Below are 15,086 nucleotides of genomic sequence, written 5' to 3'. Positions count from 1 at the left end.
GACTGTGAAAAAAAGCAGCCAAAAAGGTGAACAGGTACTAGTTATCCTTCCCTAAATCTCTGTGAAGGGCAACAGTTCAGATCAGTCAACTTCAAGGTTAGTTATTAACATACGTTCATTTTAAGGCATCGATAGCACATGTATTTCTGTGCTCCCAGACTGAACACTGAACTTGACATACTGCGTCTTAACAGAGCTTCTTTCAAACCTAAGATCACGATCGCTCTTGTCACGTTCAATGCAAAGTTGGTATTTTAAATTACAAATGACGAGTACGATTGCAGCAAAGTCCCACGCTGGTTTGGGACTTGGAAAAACTTTCTGGGTTTGCTTTGTTTCAGCCACAGGAAAACTGCCACCTCCTCCACCTCCCCGGCCCACCCCAAATGCTTGTAAAAAGTACTGCTCCATAAAAGCAAGCATTGCCTGCCTAATCCTTCATTTCTATTGATATTCAGAGATCCAAAAGAAACACAGGCAGGCATTTCACCCCAATACTACACACAGAGCCAGCCTTCCCTGGATCCCAAGAATTACTCCTTAGGCACAATGAACCAAAACACTATAAAGTGCAGAGTGCTCTCAGGCCAGCTCAGGACTCTTTCCCAAGCTGCTTTTTCCAGCTGTGACTCAATGCACAGATATTTTATCACTACAAAGTCCTAACTTCCAGCATCGGGGTGGCCATAAATGATTTTACCATGTCATAAAGCTAGAAATCACCCAGATGGCGATGACATTCCTCCACTTACAGTACACCAGGGGCACAGACACAGCTATTTGAAGAAGCAGCTGAAACAATACAAACCCTCTGATTGAGAGACCTGGGATTAACTGAAAGAGTCCCTATATTCTCCTTTCCTCAGCCACTTTTTTTTTTTCTCCTGGTTTTTTTTCCAGAATTACTGTTCTGGACAAACTGTGACCCTTTATTTTCCTGGTTGGCAATTATAACTTGGCTTATGGTGCTCTTGCTGGGGCAGCACAGTTTTATGGGCAGAGCACCTCACTGGCAGCCAGGAGACCTGGCTTCTAAGTCAAACTGTCCATCTGGTTTGTATTTGCTTATCACTCTGTCTCACCAGACTTTTATCCGGGTCCTTCCCATCTACTCTTTAACATGATTAGGATCATTCCAGAAAAGCTGAGTCTCACACTTACGTCTGTGGAGCTAAAACAACAGGGTCTTAATGCTGTCTTTGAATGTCTTGAGGTATCAAACAAACAAACAAACCAAAAAAAGGTAAAAAAAAAAAAGAAATTCTGTGGATTTACACTAAAACGTGCAGGTACCTGGAGCATGCATGGAGATCAAGTCTGCCTCAACCTAGGACCTACTACTCCTTATTAAATACCAATTCCAGGAGGAATGATAGCTGGCCCTTTTATAGCCACAGCTCTTAGCAAGGAAATATCAGAAAACCATGAGACCACACGAACAAGAACAGCATTTGAGCCCTTCTTAAGGGCTATTTGCCCCCATGTTAAAGGTGACTAACTGAGAATCTCAGATGATTTGGTAACTCATTGGATGACTTTGAACAAACTGGGAACAAAACAAGTGTCTTGATTCCTAGCTCTCCACTTTAACCAGCAGACAACACTCACACTCCTCCTCTGGATGAAACCTGGTGTATGTACCTCTGCCGCTTCTGAAGCGCATCCAGAAGTTCTGCCTAAGAGGGCTTTTCTTTTTCACTCTTCTCCCGTAAAGCATGGTCCTGTACTAAGGCAGTAACTTACTCTCAGTGTCTCCTGAAATAAAAGCAGCAAGGTACATCTGCATATATGCACACAGGTGTACCTCAGCCATTTCATAGCTTCTGTAAGAGTATGAGACTAAGCCTTCTTTCCAAGAGAGCTCTGACCTTCAGGAGTCAGAACAACAGACCACACTGTCACCTCCCATCATTATTAGTTCTAAATATTACTATTATTCTACAATTTCCATCTTGACTAGCAAAAGCAACGTAAATTCAACATAAAGAGCAACTTAACTAAATTCTGCTAATATTTATAAGCCCATTTATCTTTTTTTAAAAAAAATAGATTATGATCTGCTGTTTGTTTTCAGGTTGAGGTGATGTTGGAAAAGCCCATGTCCATTTTCTCTTATGGTTTATGGAATACAGTAGTAACTACAATTAGAAGCACCTCCAACCAAACCCAGCTGTAAAATAGCTTTTGCAGCTGGTTTCTGGCGTCTCCTTCAAAATGTATCTCCGCTTTGTGTGATCTGCAAAGCACAGTACTTCTACACCTCCTAAAATTCTCAAGTGAATCCGAACCATGGCTATGTAACTCCAAGATTTTTTCCTTTATAGCAACTGATGACTAACTATGCTGATGACTAAGCAGAAACAAAGCACTATAGTGACTTAGCCAATAACTCCAGAACAATACATAGTCCTGGTCCGCCTTTATATTGCTCTTTAATATCAAGAAGAACCTGGCAGTAAAAAAAAAAACCAACAAAAAACCCAAAAAACCCCACCAATGATTTTCACCCCTTGTCATTTCTGGGAGTGTTGATTCAGAGACCAAACAAGCTGGATATGCCTAGCGATGTTATTGCTCTAGTACTTCCAGGGAACACTGCCCAACAGGGGAGGCTAATTGTGGTTGAAATTGAGGACTGAATCTATGAATATCTCTTGATATTCAGCTCACCATAGTTTCTGAAAAAAAAAACTTTGAATTATATTTACAGTGCATAGTTACCGGAATAAAAATGTATTTGAAAATGTAATCTAGTGAATGTAATTAATTGAAGAAATAAATTAAAAAAGCCAAAAACTAGATGACCTTAATGTACCTTGAGAATTTCCCATCTGTACTACTGAAACAAACACCTTATGCAACTCCAAATCGATTCATCTTTTCAAACACTGAGAGATAAGTTGTTCTGGTTTCTTGAAATTTGTTGGTGCCTGGCTATTTTCTAAAGTAAAGTAGGATTTAAAAATGGACCACAAGTCAGGTATTTCCTAAAGGAGCCAACTGTGGGTAAGGATGGGTTTTCTGAACAGTCCTGCAGAATTTATTAGGATAAACTCAAGATCTTGATTTTGATCTTTAAACACTGCTACAATTTTTAGGTCAGGCAAAAACGTCTGATGTAAAAGATTTCCTTAAGCCATCTGACAAATAAAGTACTGCCTCAGCTTTCAACCTTCTTGGCTTTCAGACTGTAATCCCTCAATTCAAAGAACTCTTCACCACCAGCAGCACTGAGAAAGCCATTTCAAATAGCTTTGACCACACAGTTTCAGAAGCCAATTATTTTTTTTTAAACGTTACTGAAACATATCCTTATATCAACATTAATAAAGCAAAAACTTCACATGTATAACTATCTGACATCCTCCCCAAAATGTATAATGAACTGATTTTAAAGACACGGAAAGACCACTGTACTCTTCCGGTATAACTCTACACTCAGAAAATCTCATTCAATGTTTTTCTGCATCAGTGCTCTAAATTTTTCCTGAATATAAGATGGCTTAAAAACAATATCTCGTTTAATCTGAAGAGTTCAAGCAAAGAATTCCTCTCAACCCTACATTAAGCTACATCAATGGCTAATTACCTTCATAAGTACCCTATTTCTAATCCAATATGGAACACAGTGAAGTATATATTAATTTCTCACTCTATAATCCTATTAGGGACCCACTTTTCCATGAGTAGAAGGTTATTCAGGAAATAAGACAAATGATCTCATTTTACATATGGGTATTGCTAGGTGTTGCCCCACTGTTTCTTTTTTGATGATCCTGACAATGCAGACAGTGGTTTCTAAGATTATAACTTACACTGAATTTGCCTAAAGAGCCAACTGAAGTAGCCAACAAAAGGAAGAAAGGACAGCTGGTGCATTAGCCCTAATAACCCTCACTAATTGCCAGAAGGCTCACATGAAGACATCAAAATATACAGACAGCTCCACTATGAGTTATCTTTCCATCTTTCACGCAAGCAAATATGTGACTATTTCTCCTCGTGGAAGTTACACTAGCTTAGTCTTCCTGCTCAGAGGTTAAGCCTATTGCTTCCTTTTCAAACCTCTGAGGCAAAACAAAGCCCTGGAGAATGCATGCAGCATGAGGAAAACCATGATGAGTTAGAGACCTGTGTGCAGTTGCAGAGCTACAATCGTGTTGGCATCGCGGAAAGATGGATGGAATCTTGCAATGAGAGGATGAAGGCTCTTTAGGAGGGAAAGGCTGGGAAGATGGACTGAGAAGGAGTTGCCTGTTATGTTGTGAGCAGCTGGAACACATGGAGCTCTGCCTGGGGGTGGATTAAATTAGGCAAGCTAAAGCCCAAATAGAGCTAAATCCAGCCAGGGATGTCAAAGACAACATGAAGGGCTTCGATATGTGTATAGGTGACAACAAGAAGACTTAAAAATATGTGGGTGCACTGCTTAATAAGACAGGGGGCCTGGCTACCCAGAGCATGGAAGAGGCTGAGGCACCAAATGCCACCTTTGCCTCAGGCTTTGCTCGCCAGACCAGCCCTCAGGATTCCCAGGTACCACAGACCAGGGCAAAGAGTGCAGCAAGGAAAATGTATTCTTGGTGGTAAAGAACTGGGTCAGGGAACACTTAAGCAAAATGGACACACAGAAGTCCATGCACCCAGACGGGATGCAGACACAGGTGCTGAAGGAGGTGGCTGATGTCATTGCAAGGCCACCCTTGATAATCTTTGATCAATCTTGGTGACTGGCAGAAGGGCCTGAAGACTGGAGGAAAACAAGTGTCATTCCTGTCTTCAGGAAGTGCAAGAAGGAAGGCTCAGAGAACTACAGGCTGCTCAGCCTCACCTCAGTCCCTGGGAAGGTGATGGAACAGCTCACCCTGGGAACCATTTCCAGGCACGTGAAGTACAAGAAACTCCTCAGGAGTAGTCAGCACTGAAAAGTTTGTGATATGTCTAAATTTATTCGTTGCTACTTACAGGTACAAAACTCAGTAAGCGTAAGCTCTAAAATCTGTACAATTAAGACTCCTATTTTCCACTTCAGCTTTTCAACACAGACTAGGACACAGAAGGGTTTGTTAAATCCAAGTTATAGTAGTAACATCACTTTGTACAACCAATACCCTCGATTCATTCTGACTAAACAGCTTATTTAAATCCTTGGGGGGGGGGGGGGGGGGGGGCGGGGGGGGAGGGGGGGAAACAGTGTCGCCGAAAGACAAAATTAATGTAGCAATCTGTATTCCTAAATATAAGTTGCTTTGAAGACTTTTTTGAGGTCTGTGCTTGAAATTTAGCAGCTACGTCAACCAGAAACATTTACAAAATTTGTTTCTGATGTTCAAACACAGAATCAGAGCTTCTTGGATGCCTCTGCATGCCCAGTTCAGAGGAGAATTACACAGCAGCAGCTACATTTTTGTGCATCACCCAAGTTCACCTCATGGATGTTTTATACATAGAAAATGCTACACGAATATACACCACCATTTTTCAGTTTCACTGCTACTCCTCCACTTTATGCAGCTCACAGAAAGAAACTAGAAAGGTAGTGACAGTGATGTTCTTAGTAACTGTAGGCAACCCACCTCCTGTCATACAGTAAGTCTGATATACTGAAATACTAAACAGAACCCCAGAAACCCGGTGGTTTTTTTATGAAAGGATTATCCTCCTTCTTGTAGAGCTCACTGCTCTCCTCTTTAGCCTGAAACTCTTAATGCTGCAAAACCTGGGTACACGATGGATTTGACCTCTCTCTGGAAAATAGCATCTGAGACACAAGGACTAATGATTGTTTTTACAAGTGCCAATACAATGATAGTTTTCGATGTATCTTCACCTTCATATACCCCAAAGCCAGTGACACACAGGTTAATCGATGCCTTAAGATTTAATCAGAAAGTGTTGAGAAAGAAGTTGCCGTAGTGTGATACAGATAAGCAACACCTAACTGTGAAGTGGGTAACAGTGCTTGATAGTGATTCAAGGAAATATATAACAGGATAGGCAAGGCAGACAGAACGAGGCAAAGCAAAAAAATCCCATAAAGATCAGTAACTCACCTTTAACTCTGATTAGCTGCAAATGTTTAGCAATCAAGAATGGTTCAGCAATCCTTATTTCTAAGTGGGAACTGATGTTAACAAAGGAAAACCACAGTCTTAAGAAAAATAACCTTTCAGGGCTGTAGAGCCAGGGAAAGAAAAGCAACAGGTCACGGGAGTCCATCCCGTCTGCCCTGCTGCCTTTCCCAACACTCAGAGTTCCCAAGGACAGGCCTCCCAAAGGAAAAGTTATCCTGCCCTTTTGGTTACTCTTCCTACCCCTACTGCTCTAGAAGGCAATTTGTTTTAATGAAAAAATATGAAAAAGCAATGAAAAAAATAAATAAATTACAATTTCTCCTTATTACTAGTTACAAAAATGATGGGTTTTCTTGGGTTTGATTGTTTTTAAACAAGAATAACTGCAATTCAGATTTGTTGAGCTAGTTGTCACAAAAACTTATGGGAAAACCAACCAAACACATCATAAAAATGGCACCACACAGATGAAGACATACAACATCTTACATACATTAAACTCATCAACTGAGGTCATGTTGCTAAACCAGCCTGAGCAGTACCATAGGGAGGAAGGTGAGAGCTTCCTTTGCTTAATGGGAACACGTGAACCACTCAGGCACACAAATAAGTCAAGAAACTGATGGAGGCAGGAGATGGGCCCCCCTGAACCTGCTCTTGCTGCTTTTCATTCAACAGCATAGGTCGACTGAACACGAGAAGCAAGTTAAAGAAGTGCTCGGCACTGGGTAAGTCTCCTGTAGAGCATCTTGCCAGCTTCAGCCACAGCACTTTAAGATACAGTTTGGAACTAAACGAAGAGAGGTCAATAAGAGCAATAAGAAAAGACGACCAATAAGAAAGAACAAACAAGCTGGGCGTATTTTAGCCTAAAGCTGAGGAAGCTGGATGTGATGGGCTTCCTCCCTTTAAGAGCCAGCTAACGAGGTATGCATAAAGTATGGTTTGTCTCCACTTTAAAGCAGAGGAAAAGAAGGATGGATTTCTTGAAGTCATTTCCAGAACTATGTTTTTCTAGGATTTGGAAATAGACCCTTCAAAAGAGCAACAACTACTTCACTTGTCTCCAAAGGAAGACACCCCTGTAACAGTCCCCTGTTCCAAGCTGTCCTTTCCCCAGAATGGTATTTATTCCCATTCTGTAAGACTTTTCACACACTTTGGTGTCACTGAGAATCAAGCCCAAAATATCAATCAAGTTCTTTATTTCTAGAAAGACTGTAACATCCAAGAGATATAAATAAAGGATTATAGTTTTTACATTTTGATACAACACAACTAGATATCAGGGCTTTGAATAAAATAGAGTTTAAAACAGAAGGTTAAGACAGCATTAAAAAATGATTAGCATATCAGTAGAGTCTGAGCAGACAGCTCTTTAATAACACTGGACAGGGAATTTAAGGGAAAATACTTCAGAGAAGTAAATGAATATTCTTCCCAGCAGAATGATTTCTTTAAAGACAAAAATCAAAATTATGCAGGTCTTTTTTTTTTTTTTTTTTTTTTTTGTCAAACGAATCACTTTGAAGGTAAAATATACCTACCCAAAGCAATTAAGATAAGAAGAAGAAAGATAGAGAAAAAGAGTACTCCAAGGGCCAAGTATGTAAGACTGAAAGAACTATTCAGTCAATGTATAATCATCCAGTTTCCCCTGAATTATATTTATTTAATAAGAACATAAAGGTGTGCAGAAGAGATGAATGGGTTACAGGAGAAGGTAAAATGAAAGATGTAAAATGTTGTTCTCCAGGAAGCATCACTGTTATCAAAGAGAACTGCTTGCTGCAAATCAAACAGATTTCTGTTTGAATTCAAGATTAAGTTGTGAATGGCTCTGTGAGCAACTACTAGGAGAAGAGAAATAGAAGAGTACAGAGGGGATACTCCTAAAACAGTTAGTAGTGCCTGACAGACTCTAGTCTTGGTTTTAAGCAGTTGTAGATCTCAGCCATCAACCTTCTCACAGGTGACAAAGGAAGAAATTTTAAGTCAACTTGCACTTTAAGACTACAGTCTTCCTCTCCAACTTTGGTCTTTATTCTGAAGGGCAGGAGGAAACCAAGCTTCCCCTGGTCTCCATCATACACTTTGCCATGAGAGAAAACACAAAATATGTATCAGATTTCGATGTACAAACAAAACTATTCATAAGTTTCTAAGTTCTGCCAAATACCTGTCTCATTCCTTTCCCCTCAGAGTCAGCTTTATTAATTTATTTGCTTTTATTAAACTATCTCTTTATGAATTCTTGATCAAAACAACTGAAAATACTAAAGACAAGCAGAAAGGATCATTAGTAACAGATTACACAGCATTCCATGGTTCCGCTGCAAAAATGAGAAAGCACTTGAATGCAGTATTTTGCATCACAACCCCAGCTCAACAGTTCTGGGGCAGAAAACGGGTATTTTATGATTTCATGTGTCATTACAGAAAACAAGAACATATTCTCCTTTTAGTCATATTTCCTCACCTCGCATATACATTTATAGACACTTCTGTACTTGCCTTTGGTCACCAGTGACACCCTGATGCTAATATAGAAATAATTAAAAAAAGAAAAATAGACTTTTTATTTTATTACCCATCTCACTTCAGAAAGAAAACAGATTTCCTCTAAGGCCTCACAGGAAGAATGAAGAGGACATACTTTATTTCAGCTCCTGGTTAGAGGCATCAGATGTTCCTCCAGTCAACCCTTGCAAGGGTAACAGCAAGTTTTTTCAGAGGCTGCATCAAAGGCATGGATACATAAAATAAGACAGACTGAGAGCAGAGCTTTCAAGAGGAAAAAAGGCCAGTTGGCTTAAGAAAAAAATGTATTTCAGGCTACCTATGTGTTTTTAAACATTGTAGTTGGATAGGAAAATTAAAAGTAATGTAGGGAAAATTAATATGCTACCTGCCACAGTTTGTGAGGGTACTATACACAGAGCAGGCAGCTACCTCAGTAACAGAACAAACAGATCTTGTTCCTCCATGTTTTACTTTCATTGAGAAGAGATGACTTCAATGACTTGAAGTTTATTGTTCACATACCTGTCCTGGCTTCCTTCTGTGATGTGATAGAGCCGATTGGCACCTCCATCAGCACAAGCTCTCAGTGCAGCTGCAAGTAAAGAAACATAACATCAATTTATTGGCATTATAAACAAAACCCACAACCAGTTACTCCATTAATGACATTTCTGTGTAAATCCTGTTGTTCCTTGCAGCATAGGGCATAAACTTGAGATGTTATATGGCTTTTAGCTTCCTATACTTGACTATTTCCCTTGATTCTCTAAACAGACGTTTGAATTGGTTTTATCAAACCAGTGCCAATCTTCACCTGATCGTGCTACTGTCCTTTCCAAATAGCTTATTTCTGTCTATCCTAACCTTCTGACCAGTCATCTTAAACTATACATGGGGGGCAAGAATTCAAGCCCTGAAAAGGGCCCATCCTCCATGCACGGGCATCTACTTGTCTGAACAAGTGAGAACTTGCGCCTTAAACCTAACCATCTTCTCACCCAGGCAAAAAGTTCACGGTGGCAGCTCTATAATGATCGGCACAAAAACTAGGAGAAAAAAATATAGTTAGGTGTGACAATATGTTTTTTCCCTCCCCCTCCCCCCCGACACAAAAATGATACTACTACAATTCCTATGCTGTCCCACAGACTGTTTGAATGGGGTTAGGTCTTGGCTTTAAATCTTGAACTATTCTGGTACAAAAGGGAAGAACCACAATCATTTCCAGTGCTTCCACATAACTGGGGGACTGCAAAGGGCATGTGGCACTAATTCCAATTGATTTAAACAAGCACAGACACGCTGTTCTCTTGTGATGCCTTTGTTTATACAGACTAAAGTCAGAGAAAAGAGAGAAGTCTAATGCTATTATTACAAAATCAGACATAAATTGGTATATTTTATTCATAAGCATCCATATTAATCATCATTTAACTAACACACAGTTCTTTAATGAGATTTTTAAGCTATGATAAGCTATTAAAGATTGAAAATGACCGTCTTGTCTTAGTAGTCCCTATCAGTTTTGCTCAGAGATGCACAAGTCAGATAACTGCAGCACACGAGACAAAAGAAGCTGTTGCTTCTACACTGGAGCAGCGCATCCCTTCCAGGTCTGCAGGCAAAGCAGGACCAACAGGGCTGAAAGTCAGAGGATCAGGGAGGGAGGGCAGGGGATGACATGACAAAGAAAAGGCACAGACTGCTTTGCGAAAAAAAAGGTATAAACAATCAGATCAGGCACTTCCTGCTGCTGAGAATCCAATTTTCAGCTACAGCTGCTTTGCTTTGGTGTTTATTTCTTAGTCTGAACCACCTGTCAGCAGTGATACAAACCTACGTTTTTTCCCTTTTTGGCACTCATTAGCCAGGCAAGCCACCTCTCCCGCTAGCTTCGCCATCAACTTAGCCAGCCCATACAAACTGGGACAACAAAGCTCATCTCCATACCTGCTCTCATCTTTAAGTTATTCTTTCTTATTTGGCTACCGAACTCCCACCACAGGGAATGTTCTGTAGATGTATATCCAGCATGCAGTACCATGCGACCTCAGATGAGGCTTTTTGAGAAAAAAGGAAGCAAGCAGCGCAGCACAAAAGCTACCAGCTCATCACAGGGTAGATTTGGCTACAGCAGCTTTTTTCTTGCAGGTTGCAAGAACATGAAGGGCAGAACTAGCACTGCACTCAGTACCTCTTCTAGCCCTGCTCCTGCCCCCGTGACCCCCAGTTTCTCTTGCCCACAGTATCACAGGACCCACTATGGTAAGCCCTACCTTTCTCAGCCTTCTTGTGCAGGCCATGCTCTTCCCTCTCTCCTTATTCAACTTTGACGACTCCTTCCAGCCACCATCCAAACCCATATTAAATAGCCAAGGTCAAGCAAATCTGATCTGCACCAATCTTACTAGGTGAGATCATTTCTAATTTATGGCAGCTATAGGAAGCTTCCCACAGTGATTCACTGCTCAAGGCTCTTGCCAGGTTCCTCATCCATCCTGATGGATACAGACTCACAGAACAGTTCAGGTTGGAAGGAATTGTAAAGACGAGCTAGTTCCTACCCCCTGTCATGGGGGGGGGACACACCAGCCACCAGCCCAGGCTGCTCCCAACCCCGTCCAACCTGGCCTTGGGCACTGCCAGGGACGGGGCACCCACAGCTGCTCTGGGCAGCCTATGCTAGTACCTCACCACCCCCTCAATGAAGAACAACCACCTATTTTGCCACTGTGTTTGACTGGAAGCTTTTAATATCTCCTTGCACCTGAGGCTACAGCTGAAACCAGATTGATTTAATACCTTTCACCTGGGTGTATTTGTTAAGTTCTCTCAGGGCGTTCAGCTCGCACAGAAGTTAGTAATGGCCCATTGCAGGAACTCTGTGTAATTCCTCTGCTTAAATCCACTATCCTGTCCATCTGTTTACTTAGGAGATAGAAGGCATCTCAGCAAGGCCCAGGACCTAAGTGATTACAGAATCTCTTCTCTCCCCTTAAGCTACAAAATCTATTAATCCCTTGAGATGCTCTTTATAACGAAAATTGTAAGAAGGTTACAGAAAAATTCTTTTCTACCTTCAGGTACAAAACCTACGTAAAGGATGCTTCCTGGGCCAAAGGCAGCCCCAGCTTTTTCCTTCTGAGAAAAGTGATTTTTACATGTATTCCCGCACATTTCAAACATCTAAGTGCCCTATGACTTCTGGAGAGGGGGGGCGGGGAAAGAAGGTATTAGATACAGAAAAAGACAGTCTATTATCTGTCTCAATTACTTTAAGACAGCCAAACCCTTAACTATTGTCCATTAACTCAATCGACTTACCACAAGTGAAGTTTGGCCTTAGATCTCTTCACCTGATCTTATTATTTCAAAACATGACAAAAAAACCCCAAAATAAACTATTACAAAGCAAACCAGTCTTCAGTCAGTCCTGTACATGTAAAACTACCCTGATTCTCCCAAAGACCTGAAGATGGCAAAGTAACAGGTCTACAGCACTTGTATGCTGTTCATACATATCTGGGGCTACTATGTGAGATGTCAAGTCAAACTAGTTGCCTCACACAACTTCAATTTAAAGCTGTCCTCCACATAATTATTCTTAAAAATAATAATACAAAAAACCAAATTAGACTTCAGCAGCATTGCAAAGTTATTTAGAGAAACTATTTATGAGGTACTGATCCTTTACCAGCAAGTTAATAACTTACACTGGAATGAACCAAAGCCCCAGGTGCTTTAAGTAACTAGCAGATAATTAACTGATTGGCTGGAGGCCAGTAAATCATATTATTTCTACAGCTATGAACCAAGTCTTGCTTGATAAAAACTACTGATATATATTAGCTGGAAGAACATGTACCATCATTATCTGGAAGTGTTTAAGGAGATAGTCAGCAATTCTAAGCTTACAATTTAGATGGAAAATTCTCTATGAAAACATAATAGGAACTGATTTTATACAGTGCCTTTTATATTAGAGACAAAATTGCTTTACAAACAACAATTTGGCCAAGGTGCACCACGGCAACCATGTAGGCAAATCTAGAAGTCTCTAGGCACTTTGCAACAGTTCACACAAAACCTCTTTAATTATTTCTGCAGAAACTGAAGGACCTGAACAAGACTGGGGCTTTGTTTTGCTTGGCATTGTGAAAACAGAGATCTTATCCAAGAAGTTTACAATTTAAACAGATAAAAAACCCGAAGAAAACAAATGAAAAGGTGAAAAGTGACACTGAGGGATGAAGTGCTAATGGTCACACATGGGTCAAAGACAAGTTATCTTCCAGGGCGACCAAAATGGATGGTGGGGCTTGTAGAGAGAAAAATAACTTCAGTGGTCAGCCAAAGCACAGAAGGTCTTGCACACACCTTCTTTTCTGACCCAAAGGTTACTATCCTTTAATTGTAGACCCCTTAGATTTGCCAAGTGTGCTGTGTATGGAAGTACTCTCTAGCTTAGGTATGTCAGGAAGAACCAAGTCCGTAAAGATGTTATCTAGAGGCTTTTAGTATATCCTGCTGCTGTGAATGGAGCCAGACTAAGAAATGGTCGTCCAAGTAGCTCACTGAGCTCTGATGGGCCAGGAGGACCAATGCCTCCAGCAAAGATGCTGCGATACGCAGTTGGGAGCAGTAGCTTTTTCAACCAGCGCAACTGGTAGCAGAGCAGACCCCTGCCCTTGGCTACCCAGCTCAGCTGGAGAGCCCCAAGGTGCATTTCGAGGTTTTGCTATTCAAAACATGACTCTCAAGAGCACTGGGGTGCAACGGCACCGCGGCACTTGCTCAGTGTGCGAATCTGCGCTCCTTGGCATTACCGCAAATTACAGCCTTTCCAACCTGAACGTTCTGGGTTAAGCTCCGCTCTTCAGAAACATCTCCATTCGTCAAATTGCCACCTCTTCTATCTGTCGGATTCCTTTCTGATGTAACTCCAGTGTCATTCAGTGAACTAGGGAATGGAGACATAACTGAAAAATCAACTGTCTCATTGTGCTGCTTAGGGGAAGCGTACAGAATGGGGAACTCAGTGCCACGGCCAGTAACTGCTACCCAAGTTGTTGCAAGCAGCATACATTCAGTCCAGTAGTGTCTGAAATTACGGCAAGAGGAAATACCCTTCAGCTCCACCTACGCTGAGGAAGGGTTACATCAGAGGTATATTACCAGCCCATGCTGTCTCTGAAAGGGTTTCTCACAGGCAATATGAATGAAGAAACCAAGGCCTTTCCGAGGAATGTCCTTCAGTTGAAATGGTGTCTCTTCCACCACGCACCAGTGAACTATTTCCCTTTAGTGACCAAAGTTGAGAGGCCAATTTATTAGCGAATAGGTTTTTTCAAAAATTATTCTAACACAACAAAAATAATGCAAACAATTCACATTATATTTACATTTACTGTTTTGGTAAATATAAATAAGTTCCTGTCACTGTGAGACAAGATACGACCAGCATACCAGACACAAAAAGGAAGGTCTTGGCTCTGAACTAACTAGTCTGGAAGCAAGAATTTTATCATACCTTCAGTAGCACTGCAAATCCAGGCGAGGGAAAAGACTCTACAGAACAGATGTAACACTTGCAGACTAAATAAGATGAGGGCAGAAAAAGGGAATACATTTATACAAAGTACCAGTACCTGGGGAGAAAAGCATGACACTATTATTCCTGTTGTTATTTCTATTCTATTATTCCCTGCAACTAGCATTTAAAATATTTTTTCTTTTTTTCAAACAGATCTTGACATTAATCCATGCTTTTGCCTAAATTCAAATTTATGACATCTCCCCTTAAACTGCCTTAGTATATCCCCTCTGTTCCTTTTCTAATTTTACACAACTTCTTCTAGGTATGCAATCTGTTTCTGTCATTCATTTATTGATTCAGTAACTTGGTAACCATAATTAACCTGCCAGAATAATCTACGCATAAGAGAACCATGCTTAATTAATGTCTTGGAGCACTGGTAGTAATGTATATGTGATAATATATGGTAGATATGCAAAGAATTGCTTGGCTTGCTTGATACACTTGCCTAACACATTTTTGTCTTGGCATTAATAAAAAATATCAGTTACCAGCAACAAAATGCATAATCTGTATTTATGTGCTTTCTCTTTTCCTCCGTTGTCCTGCAGAAACGGCATAAACATATTTAACAAGCCCATGGCTTTTTATCGCTGCAGATTGCTAGCTAGGGGATCTATCTGCATCTCAGACCATTCCCTCCCACCCACGTGTTCCCACTTGTGTTATCAGGACTGTGTGCAACTGCTGTTATATGCCACGTACAGTGCACTGCAGACATCTCTTCTGGTCATCTGCAGCTCGGTTTTGCAAATCACCTCTCAGTCCCTAATATTTTTTTGCTTTGCAGGTGGACACCAGTCTCGCTAAGAGGTTTTTTAGGTATTGAAAATAGGTCTATCCTTAATTTGTCCAAAACTAAGAAGGCTTAGTTCCCGTCACTGGTATTTTAG

The 15,086-nt window shown here is 40.8% G+C and overlaps 1 protein-coding gene across 6 annotated transcripts in view; it reads right to left on the bottom strand.

Moving 5' to 3' along the window:
- TPK1 (thiamin pyrophosphokinase 1) overlaps nt 1–15,086 on the bottom strand; it is a 313,129-nt gene that overhangs the window by 184,382 nt on the left and 113,661 nt on the right. For all 6 annotated transcript variants that reach the window (XM_055805376.1, XM_055805375.1, XM_055805374.1 and 3 more), the window contains one exon: nt 9,120–9,189. In XM_055805376.1, the coding sequence (XP_055661351.1) occupies nt 9,120–9,189 (70 nt within the window). The remainder of the gene's footprint in view (nt 1–9,119; nt 9,190–15,086) is intronic.

Source organism: Falco peregrinus, chromosome 5, assembly GCF_023634155.1.
Source record: "Falco peregrinus isolate bFalPer1 chromosome 5, bFalPer1.pri, whole genome shotgun sequence".
NCBI lineage: Eukaryota > Metazoa > Chordata > Aves > Falconiformes > Falconidae > Falco > Falco peregrinus.
The sequence above is the reverse complement of the archived record's forward strand: the minus strand, read 5'-3'. Positions and strand labels throughout refer to the sequence as shown.